Below are 18,579 nucleotides of genomic sequence, written 5' to 3'. Positions count from 1 at the left end.
TTAATGGTATGGCTTCTGTGCAATCTGTAGAGCTAGATAGCCAGTGGTGGACAGTTATGAAGTACATTTATTGAGTTCTATACTTAAAAGGCTATTTATGTCACTTTAAAACACCCCAGACCGTTTTTAAATGGCTTACTTCAATATTGATTCAAACCCCATTTTAAACCCCATTTAGATTAATCAAAAACACCCGTCCTTGGTTCTGGTGAGTGGTGACTGATATTGTTCTTCTAATGTGTGAGGGGGGCTGTGTTTTTTCAATTACTTTTTTCCATCGATTTTCTTTTATTTGTTTAGATTTATTTTTTAATATATATATATATATATATATATATATATATATATATAAATGAAAAGAAAGAGACTGTTTGTTTTTAAGACATTTCTATTCTGTTCTTCTGGGCGTTTTAGTTCAATTGCACATACTTCTTTACAAACCTGTGCATTTTAATGTAAATTCAATTAACACTTCGGAAATCCATACAGAGGTGTCTGAATTCTTTCCATTTAGTGTTAATATCTTAAAGCCCATCATTAACACTTAAATGTTCCCTGTAACATTCACTGAGGCATTTAGCTGGTTGACGCAAGTTGACTTGATTTCATACAAAGTCAGCCAGGTTTGTCATGGTAACTGGGGAATAATCCGTGTGAAGAGGCCTGCGTATGTACTTGAGAATCCACCTTCTGTCTGGCAAAGAAAGAGTCGAGTGGCAGCACAGACCATGGAGATAGGAGGCACACACACATAAACTGAATGAAACATTTATCACCAAACAATTAAAGATTGTTTTAAAGATAGTTATTTCTCCATTCGAGCGACATGGTCAGGCAACGCAACGGAATATGAAATCATTCTCTTTATTCTTACCTATGTCTGAGTTCCTGCATACTGTAGTGCTGCTATGACACCTGCACTTCAATAAAGGTCTATCTACTATTAGGCTTTATGTTTCTCTGCTCTTTCACTACTACTACTACTAATAATACTAATACTACTGCTACCCGCCGCCAACACTACTCCATCTCACTGCTTTAGTTCTGTGAAAGTGCAAAGGACGCGTCTACACTTAGAACACAGTCTATTGTGTCATGCCCAAGGCTAATGTGACTAAAATATGGATCTTTTCTGCTCTTCCTAGTAGAACATATTTCTAAGGAAGTGGATGAGTCACTGTTGCATGTGCATTGAAAGGATTCAAGGCCATGGGAGGATTAATATCCGACAAGTGTATCATCCAATCTGTCAACGGTGGTAGAAGCAGTGTGACATATTGGTACTCCCAAGATCGCATCTCTGAGTGGAACCTCACAGAGAACAAAGTCTCTAAAAGGGAGGCCAGACTCTTAACTGCCAGACTGCAGAGTCACGACTGGGTCTTCAATTTGATCTTCTGCAAGGAACACTTCCTTGTATCCTCTCTCTTGTCTTTGGAACACTAGGTAAATTACATTTTGTTCATCTATTGTAGTCTGCACATCTGCAGCAACAACGTTGCCCTAGTTTCTGTACTTGTACAGCCTTGTTTTATTCCAAAGCTATAGGTAAGATAGGAATTGTGTGAATTTCCTTTTAATTCTCACAATACCTCACCAGAACAGAACAGAGAGTACTGTATCTAATACATAGGTGTTGGATGTGTGTGTCTCTATGCATGCAGTGCACGCGCGCGCGTGTGTGTCTTTGTGTGCGTACACACGTGCACAAAGCACTGTGTATACTTTTATACTCCTAATAATACCAGAGCAAGCAGTAATGCTAGTCACACTGACACGTAATAATTTATCTCTGAAAAGTCTCTGTGTTGTTCAGCACAGCAGCATGCTTTTTCAGACCAGATATATGCCAGTTGTTTTCTACAGTGAATTTCCTGCAGTTGTAGTTCCACAGCAGAGAGGGGGGAGAGGGGGGGTAATGTATTTGCACACACATGAAATTTGTGAGAGAGAGATTTTGTGTGAGCGGAATAGAGAGTAGAAACATGCTCAAACTGTTTGGACCTCTCTGTTGCCTCTCTTCAGAGGAGGACGTGGTGTCCATGGCAGACTCCACCATCACTGTGGACGACATCGAGGGGGAGCTCTTCAAGATTGAGAGGATCCGGGACGTGTTGGTCAGGAGAGAGTCAGAACTCAGATACATGTGAGTGGTTCTTCAATGTGTGCACGTCACTGTTTTGGGATCTTTGGCTGTATAAAACCATTAAGACCTGAGGCTGATTCTACAAATGTCTTCTAAGTCCTAACAGTTTTCTGAAAATCTTATGTTGCTATATATCAGTGGTGCTCAAACCTTTTCATGTCAAGGACCCCCAAAATTAAATGTATTTGGCCGGATCCCCATCTGAAAATGTTTTGTTCCAGGGATCCCAAGAAGCAAAGATTTGAGTTAAAATGTTTTGCTTTAAACAAAATATATATATCCAAAGATTTGCACAAGATCTATTTCTTCGTGCCGCGCTATGAGCTTGTATATCTGCTATTTTTTTAATAGTGTGCTATAGGTAGGTAGGTAAAATCTAAAATGACACAGATGCTTTCCCGGTTTTAATGGGTTCATTTTGGGTTGTTGTTTTTTGTTCGTGTTTTTGATAGTTACTCCCACTAAAAACATTGGCAAAATCTCACCTTCCTATTTTATTTATTCAACCACATGAACACATGGCATCCCTATTCTGGGGGCGAATATTTGGCGAAAATTGCAGATCGACAAACTACAACACTAATAGATTGTACCTATTTTCTAGATTGTACCAACTAGATTGTACCTAGTTGTACGAACTCTTGTTTTATTTTTGTATTGTTTTATTGGATCTTGTTTAGTCGATACACTTATTTGTTTTAGCTCGTGCTCATTTGATTTTGCCATTTGTGTCTCATCTGTTTAAGAAAGTAGGTAGCTGATATATTGCACTTTTACCTTAGCGCTAGGTATACTCTTGGTTAATTGTTTTTGCAGGAAATGCACTTAAAACTTCTGGTGATTAGTAGTTTTCGTTCCCTACCTATGTTGAATACACTTATTGTAAGTCGCTTTGGATAAAAGCGTCTGCTAAATGACTGTAATGTAATGTAATGTAGATAATAGGCTATTTTCGGTGAAGTGATTTGGAATAGAGGGGGGGGAATGCATGCATGCATTTGTGTGTGAATGTAGGTGTGCATTAAATAGTATGAGGCTGTGATCCAGGCCAGGTCATGTGATGGTTCCTCACTGCCTTTAGAGCACCAAAACAGTGGGTCGGGACCCATCTTTGGGTCACGTGGACCAATTTTTATGGGTCGCGAGTAAACATTAAGATAAAAAGTAATAGAAGTCTGCACGCACTCTGTAACTTTGCAAAAAGCTCCTAGTCAAGGCTTTATTTGTAAATTAACGTTTCGACACAAGGTCTTCTTCAGAATGAGGCATAGGACAAACACAACACTCCTTGTAAGTGGTAACAAAAGGGCCTCTCTGTGTGGAGTTTGCATGTTCTTCCCCGTGTCCCCTAGGGTAGCAGGTAGTACGGTAAACTCACAAAAAAACATGCAGTAATCCTGGTCTGTATACTGCCTCCCCCTGGTCTGCCGGGGCGCCTGATGGAGGGGAAAGGAACTGGCTAACACCTCAGACCAGCCACCAATCAGTGCTGGGCTGAAATCATCACACAAGTGCAATCAATGTGCTGTTGACTAAGTTTCAAAAACAGCCTATAGTAGGACTATTTATATACAACCCTAACCCTAACCCTGTAGATATACAACATCAAGAATACAAAATTGCAGAATACAAAAAACAACATTTGTATACAAAAAATCACACCCAGTGTGAAGTGGGCGGTGTGTGGTCATCACAACATGACTCACTTTAAAAAAAGGATAAATGACTTTTTTTAAAGTCCATACTGCTATTCATAGGGCTGCACATGTGTCATGTGTTTCGCTAGCCAATCACAGTCCTGAATTTGCAAAGTCAGCCAATCACATTACAGTTAGTGGTGATGACACTAGCTTTAATGTGATTGGCTGATATGAAAAAAAGTATCGATTTGCATTAACAATGGAAGGGTTAGGGGGTACACACATTTTTTGGTCGGTGTCCAAAACTCACTTATAGGGGGCGGCTACACCGCCCCAAAAAATCACACCCAGTGTGAAGTGGGCGGTGTGTGGTCATCACAACATGACTCACTTTAAAAAAGGGATAAATGACTTTTTTTAAAGTCCATACTGCTATTCATAGGGCTGCACATGTGTCATGTGTTTCGCTAGCCAATCACAGTCCTGAATTTGCAATGTCAGCCAATCACATTACAGTTAGTGGTGATGACACTAGCTGTAATGTGATTGGCTGACTTTGCAAAAGTATCGATTTGCATTAACAATGGAAGGGTTAGGGGTATACAATGCGTTGTAGACTATTGGCCAATCACGGTGCAGGATTGGTCAGTGTCCAAAACTCACTTATAGGGGGCGGCTACACCGCCCCAAAAATCACACCCAGTGTGAAGTGGGCGGTGTGTGGTCATCACAACACGACTCACTTAAAAAAAAGAATAAATGACTTTTTTTTAAGTCCATAATGCTATTCATAGGGCTGCACATGTGTAATGTGTTTCGCTAGCCAATCACAGTCCTGAATTTGCAAAGTCAGCCAATCACATTACAGCTAGTGGTGATGACACTAGCTGTAATGTGATTGGCTGACTTTGCAAAAGTATAGATTTGCATTGACTGTGGAAGGGTTAGGGGTGTAGACTGCGTTGTAGACTATTGGCCAATCACGGTGCAGGATTGGTCAGTGTCCAAAACTCACTTATAGGGGGAGGTTACACCGCCCCAAAAACATTTTTGATATACAAAAGAAAAATCAGTATATGAAGATTATAAGCCAGTGAGTAATTCAAACCATAGATGGTGGTCAATACTACACTGAAGTGAACAATAAAAACAGGGACCAAATCACAATGCAGTGATGGCCTGCACTTATTTGAAAAGGATCCCTGGCTGATCCACACTAGGTTCGTTCTACATAACCAGAGGTGGGGGGAGTGGATGTCCTGTATGGGCACCTACAGTAAGGTATGTGTCCAGGCCACTGTTGGAATGAAAACACTCTTTTAATCTCAAGTTGCGAAAAAACAAGCTTGCGGCGCGAAGCGACGCGTTGTGAGCTTGTAGATCTGCTATTTTCACCAGTTTGGGTCCCGGGCAAACGTCTAATTTCTCTTTTGGGTCTTCAACTAAAACGTTTGGGAACCACCACTTTAGAGAACAGAGAAGGCCATCTCTCTCTCTCTCTCTCTCTCTCTCTCTCTCTCTCACAAACACAGATGTTTACATTTGGTCAACGTCATCTCCTGAATGTAACAGTCAGTGATTTTGTTAGAGCTGCAAGGCTGGCTTTTACAATCTGAAAGCCTTTTCAACACAGTCTGGAACTCTGTGAAGCAATAAAGCATACCAGAGAAATTGATAGATTCTGTGTGTGTATGTGTGTGTGTGTGTGTGTGTGTGTGTGTGCGCGTGTGCATGGACGCATGTCTAGGATGGATGACATTCAGCTATGTAAGGAAATTACTCGCCTGAAGAACGAGCTGCAGAAATCCGTGTCCATACCAGGTAGGAGCAACATCCTCCTTAGCTCTGCCATTTGGTCCATTTGGTTGAGGATGTTTTTTAATGTCCTTCGGACGGGAACGGCTTGGGACTGGGATTATGTTTTCAGCCCTGTCCGTCCATCCGTGTCTCTCTGTCTGTCTGTGAGCAACTGACAATCTTCGGCTCTGTTGGGCTGATTGGCATGAAACTTTGCATGCCCACCCCCAGTAGGGGGAATCAGTCAGTGGCTGCTTCACGTTTTGGCCTATAACTCTTGATATCAAATGTCTTTCCTCCATAATATCATGAAGTCCCAATATAGGCTGCACCCATTTATGTCTGACAAGATTTTCCGCCATTTCGCGTTTCTTTGTTTTTAAACAAACTTTTTGCCATTACTCATACAGATTGTTTTCCCAAACTCACAAATATTTAAAGACAATAAATAATAATAATAATAATAATAATAATAATAATAACTAGAAAAAGTGCTCCTCGGAGCACAACTCTCCGCTGTTGGGAATGTTGGGAATGTTCTATCTGTTTAAGTGTCCGATCCGTCCTGTCTGTATAAGTGTCCTATCCCTCCTGTCTGTATAAGTGTCCTATCCGTCCTGTCTATGTAAGTGTCCTATCCGTCCTGTCTGTGTAAGTGTCCTATGCAATTGTTACAGTATCCGCCATTTCTCAACCATTTCGTGATTGTTCCTGTCTTACCTCACTCTTACCAGACTTGTGTTGGGAATGTTGGGAATGTTCTAATTCTTATGTTCTAACTGTCCTATCCATCCTGTCTGTATAAGTGTCCGATCCGTCCTGTCTGTATAAGTGTCCTATCCGTCTGTATAAGTGTCCTATCCGTCTTGTCTGTATAAGTGTCCTATCCCTCCTGTCTGTATAAGTGTCCTATCCCTCCTGTCTGTATAAGTGTCCTATCCGTCCTGTCTGTATACTGTAAGTGTCCTATCCGTCCTGTCTGTATATTGTAAGTGTCCTATCCGTCCTGTCTGTGTAAGTGTCATATCCCTCCTGTCTATGTAAGTGTCCTATCCGTCCTGTCTGTGTAAGTGTTCTATCCGTCCTGTCTGTATAAGTGTCCTATCCGTCCTGTCTGTATAAGTGTCCTATCCGTCCTGTCTGTGTACTGTAAGTGTCCTATCCGTCTGTGTAAGTGTCATATCCCTCCTGTCTATATAAGTGTCCTATCTGTCCTATCTGCCAATTATGTATCAGCCATGCAGCCATTTCGTGATGGTTCCTGTCTTACCTCACTTTGACAGTGGCACAGACACTGTCAAAGTGATGCCATGTATTTATACAGTATTTCACCGTATTGTCACGTGTCACGTGAGGCTTGACCAATCGGTGTGTCATATTTAGAAAGTGAAAACAATACTCTCCTGCGGAGAGTAATAATAATAAGTGTTTAGAAAGTACTTAAAAACACCAATTGCTGAACAAGAAATTACAACACAATAAAACAATACCAAGAAACACAGGTTATAAAGAAGATGTAAAAAGCCATGCTGTACAGGTATTTAGCAACATCCATGGATAAAGGATGATGATGTCATCATCTTCTCTGGTCCAGATAATGACAAGTCCACTGAGGATCGTCAGAAGGAGGAGGAACTTCTGCTGAAGATCCACAAGCTGGTGGAGACCAGAGACTTCATGGTGGATGATGTGGAATTTGAACGTCTCAGGTGAGATTCAATTGCTGCAGTTGATTGAGAATGCTGCTGCTCGAGTCCTTGCTAATACCAAGAAAGTCGATTATGTCTAAATATTACTATTAGTTTATAAAAACTAGGACAGGCTATGAATTGTTCTGTTGTGTATCATTTGCGTTTACCTCTAAACCTACTTTTTTGAAGGATACTATCTAATATGTTGAGTACATTTCCTTGACTTTGAGTTTCTTTTCTTTTCTTGTAAGTAATTTTCCATCCCCTCGAACACACATTTCTTTAACTTGACTTCCAATTTCACTGTTTTCGCATGAGAAGTCTATTGTGCCCTACTAGAAGAACTCCACGATAAGGACATAATCAAATAGTGTTAACAAGACTAAGGTTCTCAAAGCTGAAATGTTCATCCTGAAGGGATTCTGGGAGGTGAGAAGCAGGAAGTAACATGAACATGGTGATAATTGAATTTTTTATAAATAAAGAGCCAGAGAACTGCAGGATGGCTCTCACTGCTCTGGTTTCTACAGCAAGAATGTTTTGTTGTATGTTTTCTCTATACTGTCTATCCTTTTACCTTGGACTATGCTCTCCTATTTTACAGAGAGAGAGAAGAAGACAAAGAGATGGCCGATTTTCTCAAGTCCAAGTTCCCCAAAACCACAAACAAGAAAGGTACTAAGACATAATTTTAGCAGTAGCTTTAGTAACTGTCCCCTTAAACATAAAATAAATGGATGAATCTGTAAAATAGGTCCAGCATGCATGCATGTAGAATATGCATGCAAGAAATGCATTTTGCTCATATATTCATTGTTGATATGACATATAGAGCCAGAATCTTAACTTATCCTATTTATTTGGTCATGTTATAGTTCTACTCTTACCTACGCATCTCCTGTGTAATAACCTTTCTTCTGTCACTGCTACTGTATGACACCTGTATAAAGGTGTATCATTATGTCTTCTTATGTCCTATCTCGTATTGAATTATCTTTTAAAGTCAGATTGTTTCTTGTGTGATGTTACCTCTTTCACCCAGGCCCTGTCCCTCTCCGAAGGATAGCATCCCGGACCCAGCAGACCACCTCCCCCCTAACCAAGACTGGACTCACACTGCTGAAGGAATGCTGCGGTATTACCTGCTCCATCATGTAGGCCGGAGCCATTAGAGGGCCCTGTGCTGGACTTACATTATAATCACTTGGACCTTGTCATCCCTATTCTGGCGGGAATATTTGATGAAAATAGCCCATCTACAAGCTCACAACTTGATTGATGGGCTATTTTCGGCAAAGAGATTTGAAGGGGGGGGGGGGGGGGGTACAAGGCGGACCCCGGTCAACAGTAAGTGTTCGTTTACCAAGAATAGAGGGTTAAGTGGTTAATGGGCCAGGTACCAAAATGGGTGCCACCAAATGTTACAGTTCTCAACCCTAGACAGATTTGATCTGGTGATGTGTACAGATGTGCTGTTAAGAGTCAAGAATCAACTTTATTGTCACATCACTGGTTTACAGGTGTAACGAAGTGGGTGAAATTCGTTTTTTGCGAAAGCTCCATTTCGTTGTTTTTCAGAAAGGGAGAAGAAGAACAATAGAGGGAGAGCAGGGGGGGGGGGGAATCAAGAAGATATCTACATAGACATATAGCACACAGTAGCACTTAGAACTGGACATTGAAAAGACCTTGGGGATCTCTCACTCTCATTTGCTTTCATTTTTCTCTGTCTGTTCTCCCTCCCCTTCTTACTTGCTGTTGTCCTGTTGTATACAGTATGTATGTAAATACTGTATCCCCCCCCAGAATAGTTCCAGTGCTTGTTTTACAGAACTAGGGACCCATTGTCATCGAGAGCTGTTACCATAGTGACCATTACAGTGAGGCGACATAGGTACGTACTGTAGGTATGGCTTAGCCATGACAGATATACGTTGAATACTGTACATTAGACACGTTTGTGTGAGCGTGCCGTGCACGCTTGTAAACCCTAGCACCTATGTTGTGGGGAAAGCTTTTGCAGAAAATGTGCAGATCAACAAGCTCACAGCTTGGCGGTCGGCTATTTTCAGCAAAAGCTTTCCACCACAATAACAGAAAACTGAAAATACATTAGCATAGAGCCCTGAGGGACTCCGCTCGACCACATGGGGTTTATGGTTCGAGTAGAAACTTATGTTATTACCCATTCGCTCGACTCTTAAGTGACCTACTGTATGGGTTTAAGTCACAATTGTGGTGGTATTTTCTTAAAGTCTTTGATCTCAGGGAGAAATGATGCCGCCGGTTTCTGACATCTCTCTGAACTCCCCGGTGGCTCAAACAGACTCATCCTCCTTTACTCTTGTCCCTCATTCGTATGCAGCTGTGTGTCACCAGCTAGCTGGTCTTTGAGATGGATAAACGCAGATGCTTGATATGTCCATACACAATGGGTGTTTTTTACCCTTCTGATTTTAGGTTGTATTTTCAGTTCCCTTAGGAAAAAGTCTTGATAGAACAAAAGATACAAAAAAGATAAATAAAAGAGTACTGGTCCTTTCAGATACTGTGCAACATCAGTACTATGTAGTATCTACCAGAGAACAACCATATCCATAGTGGTCCATTCTTATTCTTAGAGAGTTCCTATTCCTACTTAGAGAGAGAGCGAGAGAGCGAGAGAGAAACAGGTAGAAAAACTGAGCTTGTGCAGCAGGATGCAAAAAGAGATTTCTTTAATTTAATCTCTAGTATGAGTCATCAGCATTTTATCAGTCAGCATTAATTAAGAAGCGCTAAAGCCTATTTTATGCAAATATATGTTAGCACGACAATCAGTGTCGGCGAGTGACACCGCCGTGTGTCGAAGCATAAAATCGGCTTAAGAGTTACTATTAAAGCGGTCCTCGAGGGTGAGAATGAGCAACCCTGTCAAATAAACAAATAGCATGCTGCAGTTTCTGTACTGCTCACTGGGAGTGTGTCTGCATGTGTCAAAGAATAATAAATGCATCTTGTGTTTGAAAGAAAGAAAATCCGGAAGAGAGAGAGAGAGAGAGAGAGAGAGAGAGAGAGAGAGAGAGAGAGAGAGAGAGAGAGAGAGAGAGAGAGAGAGAGAGAGAGAGAGAGAGAGAGAGAGAGAGAGAGAGAGAGAGAGAGAGAGAGAGAGAGAGAGAGAGAGAGAGAGAGAGAGAGAGAGAGAGAGAGAGAGAGAGAGAGAGAGAGAGAGAGAGAGTGTGTGTGCGTGTGTGCGTACAAGGGCGGTTTTATGCACTAGGCAAACTAGGCAATTGAATGGAGCCCCAAGGCAGGGACGGTCACGGCCCCCTGGGCTGCCCACAAAAAAAAAAAACAGCATTGCAGTTTTTACACACGTATGTATGTGTACGCTGAGGAACACAGAAGATGTTTTAGACAACAGGAAACAGATAACACATGTCATTGATGAATTACTTCAGTACTCTATGGTTGTATCCATATTACCTGTGCACCATTCCCAAGGCCTGGCTTCCAAGCTTTATAAAGTCTTATAATTGCCTACTTGTCTCTACAGGGTTCTTGAGCTTATTTCACTGTATTCAATGTATTCCTACTTCTTTCTAGTGTAGCCTTGTGGGACATAAAAACCCAATTTATACACAACGGTGTCCCACACCAAAAATAGCCAATCTACAGTTCACGTGTCAAGTCATAGTGAAGTTTAGAATGTGATATGATTTAACCAGTGATCCTGGGTCAGTGTGAATCCTTGAATACTGCTCCAAATCCACAATATGTCATCATCTCCTTCTAGGACAGTTTGGGAGATCAGACCTTTGGTTTTTCTTCCCCTGACGCTGTGAGCTTGTAGATTGACTATTTTCGGTGAAGCGATTTGGTGTAGAGGGAAAAAAGAGCAGACCAAATACAGCCAACTCAGGTCAATATGTATTCATTTTATAGGTATATAGGGTTTAAGTGGTTGCTACATAATAATATAGAAACAAGAATTAAAGAGTGCAGTCATTAGAATATGTGACTATTGTGCATGTATATTGGATTATGTGCATCCTTCACTCAAGTACTGTATACTCAGGAGCCTTTGCTCTTGTAGTTGCTGTTATCAAACTTTTAAGACCTTTTCAACACCTTCACATACTACTATACACTCCTACTTCTGTCTGTCTCTCTCTTTTGCTAACTCTGATGCTTTTCCACCTTCTCTTTCATATAATAATAATAATAATTATTAGTGTTTGGCTTTAGAAAACAATTTTGAAACAAATGGCTGTCAACACTATGCTGTTTTTTGTTTTCTACAATACATGTTTCAGCTTTGATTGTTCATTTCATTATACTGGACACTGACATTTTTGTCATTTGAGAATTTACCTGAATGTTGTGTAAAGTAAATATAGATGTGTGACTGGCAGAGGTACCAGACAGTTTATTTATTACCTGGCACTGACTTTATATACTGTATTCAATGTTGATTTGAATGTTTACACTCCTTTGAATATCTTCTACTGATAGCATTTCAAGTAAAGCAATGGTGGGGTTATGATGAATACCTCTCCATAGAACTCATTCTGTGACCATGCGAAATCATGATACTATATAATGTGTTGCTGATGCAGAAGATATCTAGGTAGAATTAGTGCCAAAACATCAAGCAAAATGGTGTTGCCACAGTATGAGATTACTTTGTACATTGCATATATTTACAGGACACTCGGAACTGTGAATAAAAGTGTTATGATATTGATCTTAAAGGTAGGGTAAGTGATATTTTTTGGCTAAAACAAAAAGTATTTTGTTAAAAGGTTAAAATACTATATTCTGATAGTAATCATTGCTATAGAGTGTTTTTTCAGTAACAGGAGTCTCCCCGTCTCTCCAGCTCTTTAATAAACAGAAAATACATTTTTCGGTAGGTGTCAAAATCTTAGCCAATCAGGAGAAAGTACCCATTTTTAAGCTTAATTTGTATAGTGTTCCATTTCCAATTTTGTCTGCTCATTTCTTAGTGTCATCACTTCCAATTTCACTTGTTTAATCTATATCCTGATTGAGTTCTCTATCCTGGTTGGATAAAATTGGAAATGAAACTGAAACGAAAATGCATTTTCTGTTAAATAAAGAGGTGGAGAGACAAGGAGACTCCTAATACTGAACAAACACTCTGTAGCAATGAGTACTATCAGAATATAGAGCTATTTAACACTTATTTTAACCAAAGCAAATCACTTACCCTACCTTTAACTGTAGTGATAGTGATCTTGATTTATTTAACAAATGTGGGTTCTTTTAGACAGTTGTAAGTAACCTTAAACTAAAGGGTAAAATGACAGACCGATTTGCTGCGTACACACACGCACGCACACACACACACAGTGTGATTGCTTTATCACCACCTGCCTGGTGGAGACAATAATGCTGAGGATCTTGCTGTTCACCACTGACTGGGAGATCCTTTTGATCTCAGTAGGACTGCTATTAGCGGCCCTGGCTAATTGTCAATCCACTGGCATCTGTGCACTGAGGGTGGCAACTACTGATGTGTTACCAGCTGTGGCCTGGATGCTCTGAGCATTCATGTGCAAAACCATGGTAATGCTTTATGTGGGCAGATGTTTTATATTCAGTGGTTAACCACTAACCATAGCATCCCTGTTTTGGGGGAACATTCACCGAAAATAGCCGATCTGCAAGCTCACAAGGTGTCGCAACCACAACCCATTGCGAGCTTGCAGATTGGCTATTTCGTGTAGAGCCAACACAGGAGGGAGCCTAGTATAGACCCCATGGGAATCGGGTCAACTAAATAGAAGGGTTTAATGGCTCTTAATGGCTGAGATCACAATAGTGATATTTGCGATGATGACAGAGATGATGAGGAGCAGCAAATGCAAATGATTGACTTGCAAGAATGAAATGTTCCGAGTCACCCCAGTCAAAATAGCTGTCACAGAATGTCAGGTAACTGAAGCCTATCAATTCAATTCAATTCTATCAAATTTGTGCATTGCGTGCGTGTGTGTGTGTGTGTGTGGTTGTGCGCGTGTGTGCGAGCGACTGTCCATCAGCATTAAACTCAAATGACAAATGTATTTAAAGACACAAAAACATAGCAATTCAAATTAACTTGAAACAGAGGATAAACAAAACATCCTTTAGTCTGACAGGGTCAAGCAGAAAATATGTTTTTGTACTATTATTGTTGCTATCAATTTCTACCCTCAAACTAAAATCTTAGTCCTTGATTTGAAATCGAAGTCACAGAAGGAGCCCTCCTACAGTATACACAAATACACCCGTTCAACACATTTCAGAAGCAGGGGTTAAATAGTAACATAATAGGGATTCCATATATCCAATTGGCCCTGCAGTTCCTTAGCAACACCCTGCAGAGTTAACAAGTAACTGAAAAGCACCTAATTAACTGACATGACAGAGTGACATGCAAGGCTGTTTGTGTGTCGGAAAACCTGTTATTTTTTTCTATTTTCACAACCATATTACTGCATGTGGTTATTACTGAAAACGCAGTGGTTCTCAAACATGTTAATTTCAAGACCCCCAGTTTGATATGCATTAGGCCTCGGACCCCAATTTCATTAAAATTTCTATCTTTCGGACCGCAATCTATAATGTAAAGTCCTAATTCCAACAGTGTACAAATGGAACCAAATGGACTTGTAAGGGTCCATTTGGTTCCATTTGTACACTCTTGGAATGACAGTCCCGTAACTCCCTTAACTCCCCGGACCCCAGTTTGAGAACCACTGCCCCTATAACCCTATCCCTAAAACTAAGACCTAACACACTGGTTCTCGAAGTGGGGTCGGGGGGGGTTTACCAGGGGGTCCCCAGCAAAAGTAGTTAATATAGCATCACAATCATTTTAACCACTTTAACTATTATTTTATATAGCAGATATTCAAACTCATAGCGTGGCACAGAGTGCCGCGCTATGATGCCGCTTGTAGATCTGCTATTTTGGAAAAAATGTGTGCAAATCAAAGCAAACATTTTTTACTCAAATCTTTGCTTCTGGGGGTCCCTAGAACAATATTTTTGGGGATGGGGGTCTGGCCAAATACATATCATTTTGGGGGTCCTTGACATGAAAAGGTTTGAGAACCACTGACCTAGCAGACACATGCATAACCTAAAGTAATGTGAAACGTGCTGCTCTCTATTGTCCACTCAAGAGGACTGATTGGAGTTACCATAAATGCTACTGTAACTGCCAGAGCAAAATGAGAAAGCAGAGGAACCATATTGATAACTGATAAACTAAATTAGAGTTTTAAAATGTGTTAATAGTCCTCTCTATCACTAAATTGCAGGAGGAAAATAACAGGCACATGCTTTCATAGCCTGTATACTATAGGTATCTGCCTGTACAGTATTTCACGTCTGCAGCCTCCCTATTAGCCCTTTGTTTGTATTTGAAGTCACTGACAGAGTGCTTTGCATAGCAACATCCTCTGTAAATCAAAGTGTAGCCATGCTTTTGTCAGGCTGTGAAGGAGGTGGCTGGGGGTTTAGGTAGAAGCTACTGTAGCATGGCTGAGTGACTAGAAAACCATTTGCCTGGTTGGTTAAGTTTGTTTTGCAGTTGAGGAATGTATTATTAGCAGCACCAATTAGCAGTGTAGTTTACCCAGGGACAGTGTACATTAGACACCCACATAGATAGAACAGTATTTCCAAAACCTGCAATAGAAAAATAATATTATACTGATGAATATAGAGATTATATTTTCAATGATGACAATACAAGATCTGTACCCCCAGTAGTGTCTGGGGGTACGGGGGCTTTCACGTAGGAAGGGGCCAAATGCCCAAAGGGTGCTTTTCCCCCTAGTATATCCAATTAGCCCCTGCAGTTCTTCAGCAGCAGGCCAACAACCTGCAGCGTTAATAATTAACTGAAGAGCATCTACACTGTAGATGTAGATTCTACAGTAATTAACTAAAATGACAAAGGGCTGTTGAAAACCTGTTGGTTAAGATGGTGCAATTATCTTGCAAATGTCACTCACACATCATATGATGTCCGTCATCTACAGTATGATGTCAGATCAGAGGACAGTACTGGAGATGTGTGAAACTCTATATTTGGGACAACTGACCTCCTTTGGCGACGTTATCAATATTACGTCAGTCATCTCCATAGTTGTCAGAGACAGAGTACTCGGAGGCCAGTCTATGACGTCAGTACCCGTTATCAGAATACTGTACATCAGTACTGTGAGTGACATCATAGTTAGTTAAACTGTCACGGTCCTACCCCCGTCAGGCTGGCATTGAAGGGTAATTGACGTTAATGAGTCAACAAGTGACATCGAAGGGTGACATCACAGAGTGTTGTCACATTCCTTCACAGTCACCTATATAAGTGAGAGCTGGCACGATATCAGGGTCTGAACGCTGAACCTCCCTTGCAGTCAGAAGTTTTTAGTAGATAATAGCTGTTACTGTGATCATTTTCATTCATTGCTTCCTATTTTCCTGTTACTTCCCGCAAGTACTCGGTGATTGGTTACTTTGTGCCATAACTTAAGGTGTCGGAGACAATGTCAGAGTCGTCGACTGACGCACAGTCATCCCCGGGGTGGTGGACGATCATAAGTAATAAAGGGTCGGACACCGAGACTCTGTGGTCGGAGAATGCACTGGAAGATGAGACTGACCCCCTGGGGCCGGAAACTGAAACTATTATGCATTCTCTCCTAGAGAGTGCTCCAGCGATGACCGAGCCAGGGCTACAGGACCTGAGTCGTGATTCACTTGCTGACACTGTGAGAGAGGAAACCTTAGATGACATAGTCACTGACCACTTGGACATTGTGACTTTAGGAGATGTGAGAAAGGATGAACATGCCATGGTGGAGCAAGAGGAGACAGCAGCCAACGAGGACTCATACCTTGGAACGTCTTCCAGCTGCCTGTACACCTTCGCTGGACCAGAAACTGTTTTCACAGTACAGCAACCAGCAGTGGAATACTCCAGCAGCAGTGAGAATGAGACGACAGGTAGCTCCCCTACAGTCACGCGGAGACGAAGGGTGAGGAAGTGTACCACCGGAAATGAGGCATTGGAGGTGGACCACCACGTGTTCCAGTCACAGGAACAGATTGAAGAATCCCCCTCTGCTACTCGACCAGCCACGGCAAGGCATGGCACGCTAAGGCGCACCAAGGCGCGCCACGCCAAAGCACGCCGTGCCATCTGCAGCACCCTAATCAAATGCGCCTTATGGCTCCTCCTGGTTATAGTCATCCTTTGCCACTTCTACACCATCAGAGTTAAACACCAGAACCTTGTAAATGACTACAAGTCTGTGGTCATGCAGCTGACAGTAGCTCAGAGGAACATCGCTGCCATGGAGTACAAGATGGCTGCCTTGGAGTCAGAGCACTTGAACTTGACATGGGAGAACCAGCTGTTGAAAACGGAGCTGGATGAGCTGGGCAGGTGTGGGGAAGAAGCTCATTCCAAGACAATGGATCTCCATTCTCGTGTAACAGATCTGGAAAGTAGGCTGTGCCTGAGGCTGAGGCCTTTGGCCTGGAAATTCTACTCTGAAACCGTTACGCCCACCTTCCACCACTTCAAGGATATGACATTGACGTTCATCAACAAGGCTATGGACTCTTTGGGGAAAGGAGAGGAAGCCATGACTGTGTATTGAACTGCATTTTCATGTGCAGTTCAAAAACTTCTAATAAAGTATTCATTCAATCAATCAGTTATAGCCTGACCCTATGGTCAGACCACAGGACCACCCTAGGGAAACCTAATGGGTGTCCAGCAGGTTTCAGCCTGATCTGAGCCCCATTTACTTTCATTATAAAGTAAAACTAAAATTAAAAATATAAAACGTGAAGAAAAAAAAAAGTGGCAATAATGACAGCGTGCACAAGACATTTGATGCTGATCGGTCCTAAGGTTTGCTCCGGCGGAAAGACTCTCCAAAGAGTCACGCTGGAAAGAAAATGTGGATAAAACACGCATCCCTTGATTATGTAATACCCGTTGTACCTGTTGTCACATTAACTGATGTACCCATGTCAGAGTACTTGGAGGCCAGTCTACGATGTCAGTTCTATGACATCATATTGATGACATCAAAGATCTCCATATGTGGGCATAAAAAGAACACAGACAAGGAAGACAGACGAGACACAGAGATCTCCATAGATGGTCATAAAAGGGACTTTGACTTGACTTCCCCCTTGACTTCAATTACAAAATTAAAAAGTAATATTTCAGATAATATAAAACATGAAAAAAACAAAATGCACGGAGGTACTTTGGCCTGGCAATGTTTGCGAGATTAGTTCCACACAAACAGACAGACAAGACCCTCCTATAGACGGCTAGTCTCCTACAGAGCCATGCACAAAATGAATGTGGCACTGATATCAGTATAACTGTTTGTGAGATTAGTCCCGGACAAACAAACACAGACAGACCATCTTGTGGAAGGTTCGCCTACCAAAGAGAGCTATGCCGTAAAAAAAAAAACGAACAAAAGAGAAAAAAGCAGCCAGTCTAAATGACCAAAGTATGAAATGACCAGTCTATATGACCAAGAGAAGAAAACTATAAATCCTATCAATACTGCAAGAAAGAAACTTGAAGGTCTTCAATGTTTTTAAAGGCCAAAACCCCTTTGCAGAAAGATAAGAGACGAAGCAGGGACCCCATAGCCTGGCATGGCCAGGCTAATATCACTGCGTAGATATTAGTCTGGAATCTCTGTGTGGAACCTGCATTTCCAAGGGGCGGATTAAAACAAAATCCTCTGTGATAAACCCGCCCATATTTGCATACTGGGCCCTGATTGGTGTCCCACAACTTTGGGGGCAGCGAAAACCAATCACAACCGAGCGGAGCCAGACTAATCTGGCAAGGGCTTTTTTTTTTTTTTGTAATGGCAGGTTTCCAGGCTAGGGGACCCACTACATATATTGTATAAAATGGTGTTCCATATTCCTTTTTTTTTATGCCTTCCATCCAACTTGATAGGTGGCTTTCAAAGCATCAGTTGACCGTTGAGACTAGCTTGGAAGTATTCCAAAGATTTTTTTCCCCAAGTGCCTGTAAGTTGTCTCCAAGTGATGCAGCTTTGACTTCGTAGATTTGTTTACAGCACTATCATCTGTGTTTTGTAAATTAAAAGAAACCGTTCCAATCACACAAATATTTGGCAGCCACCAGTAGTAGGCCTGTCACAATTATTACATAATAATCGTCTAATCACAATTATTTAATACAATCGCAATTATTTTTGCATAATCGTCATCATCAATTCCATGTTAAAAAATG

General features: G+C 41.3%; 1 protein-coding gene across 1 annotated transcript; it reads left to right on the top strand.

Moving 5' to 3' along the window:
• Positions 1-1,209: 1,209 nt before the first annotated feature.
• On the top strand, positions 1,210-8,432 carry LOC311055377 (bMERB domain-containing protein 1-like; the record flags this gene model as incomplete). The annotated part of the gene is made up of 7 exons (XM_084071554.1): positions 1,210-1,416; positions 1,601-1,613; positions 2,026-2,146; positions 5,534-5,607; positions 7,178-7,292; positions 7,879-7,949; positions 8,317-8,432. The coding sequence occupies 7 exons, from the start codon at positions 1,210-1,212 to the stop codon at positions 8,430-8,432; spliced, it is 717 nt and encodes a 238-aa protein (XP_083927680.1).
• Positions 8,433-18,579: the final 10,147 nt, after the last annotated feature.

This window comes from Gymnoscopelus microlampas (assembly GCF_963454915.1).
Source record: "Gymnoscopelus microlampas genome assembly, chromosome: 2".
Classification (NCBI taxonomy): Eukaryota; Metazoa; Chordata; class Actinopteri; order Myctophiformes; family Myctophidae; genus Gymnoscopelus; species Gymnoscopelus microlampas.
The sequence above is the reverse complement of the archived record's forward strand: the minus strand, read 5'-3'. Positions and strand labels throughout refer to the sequence as shown.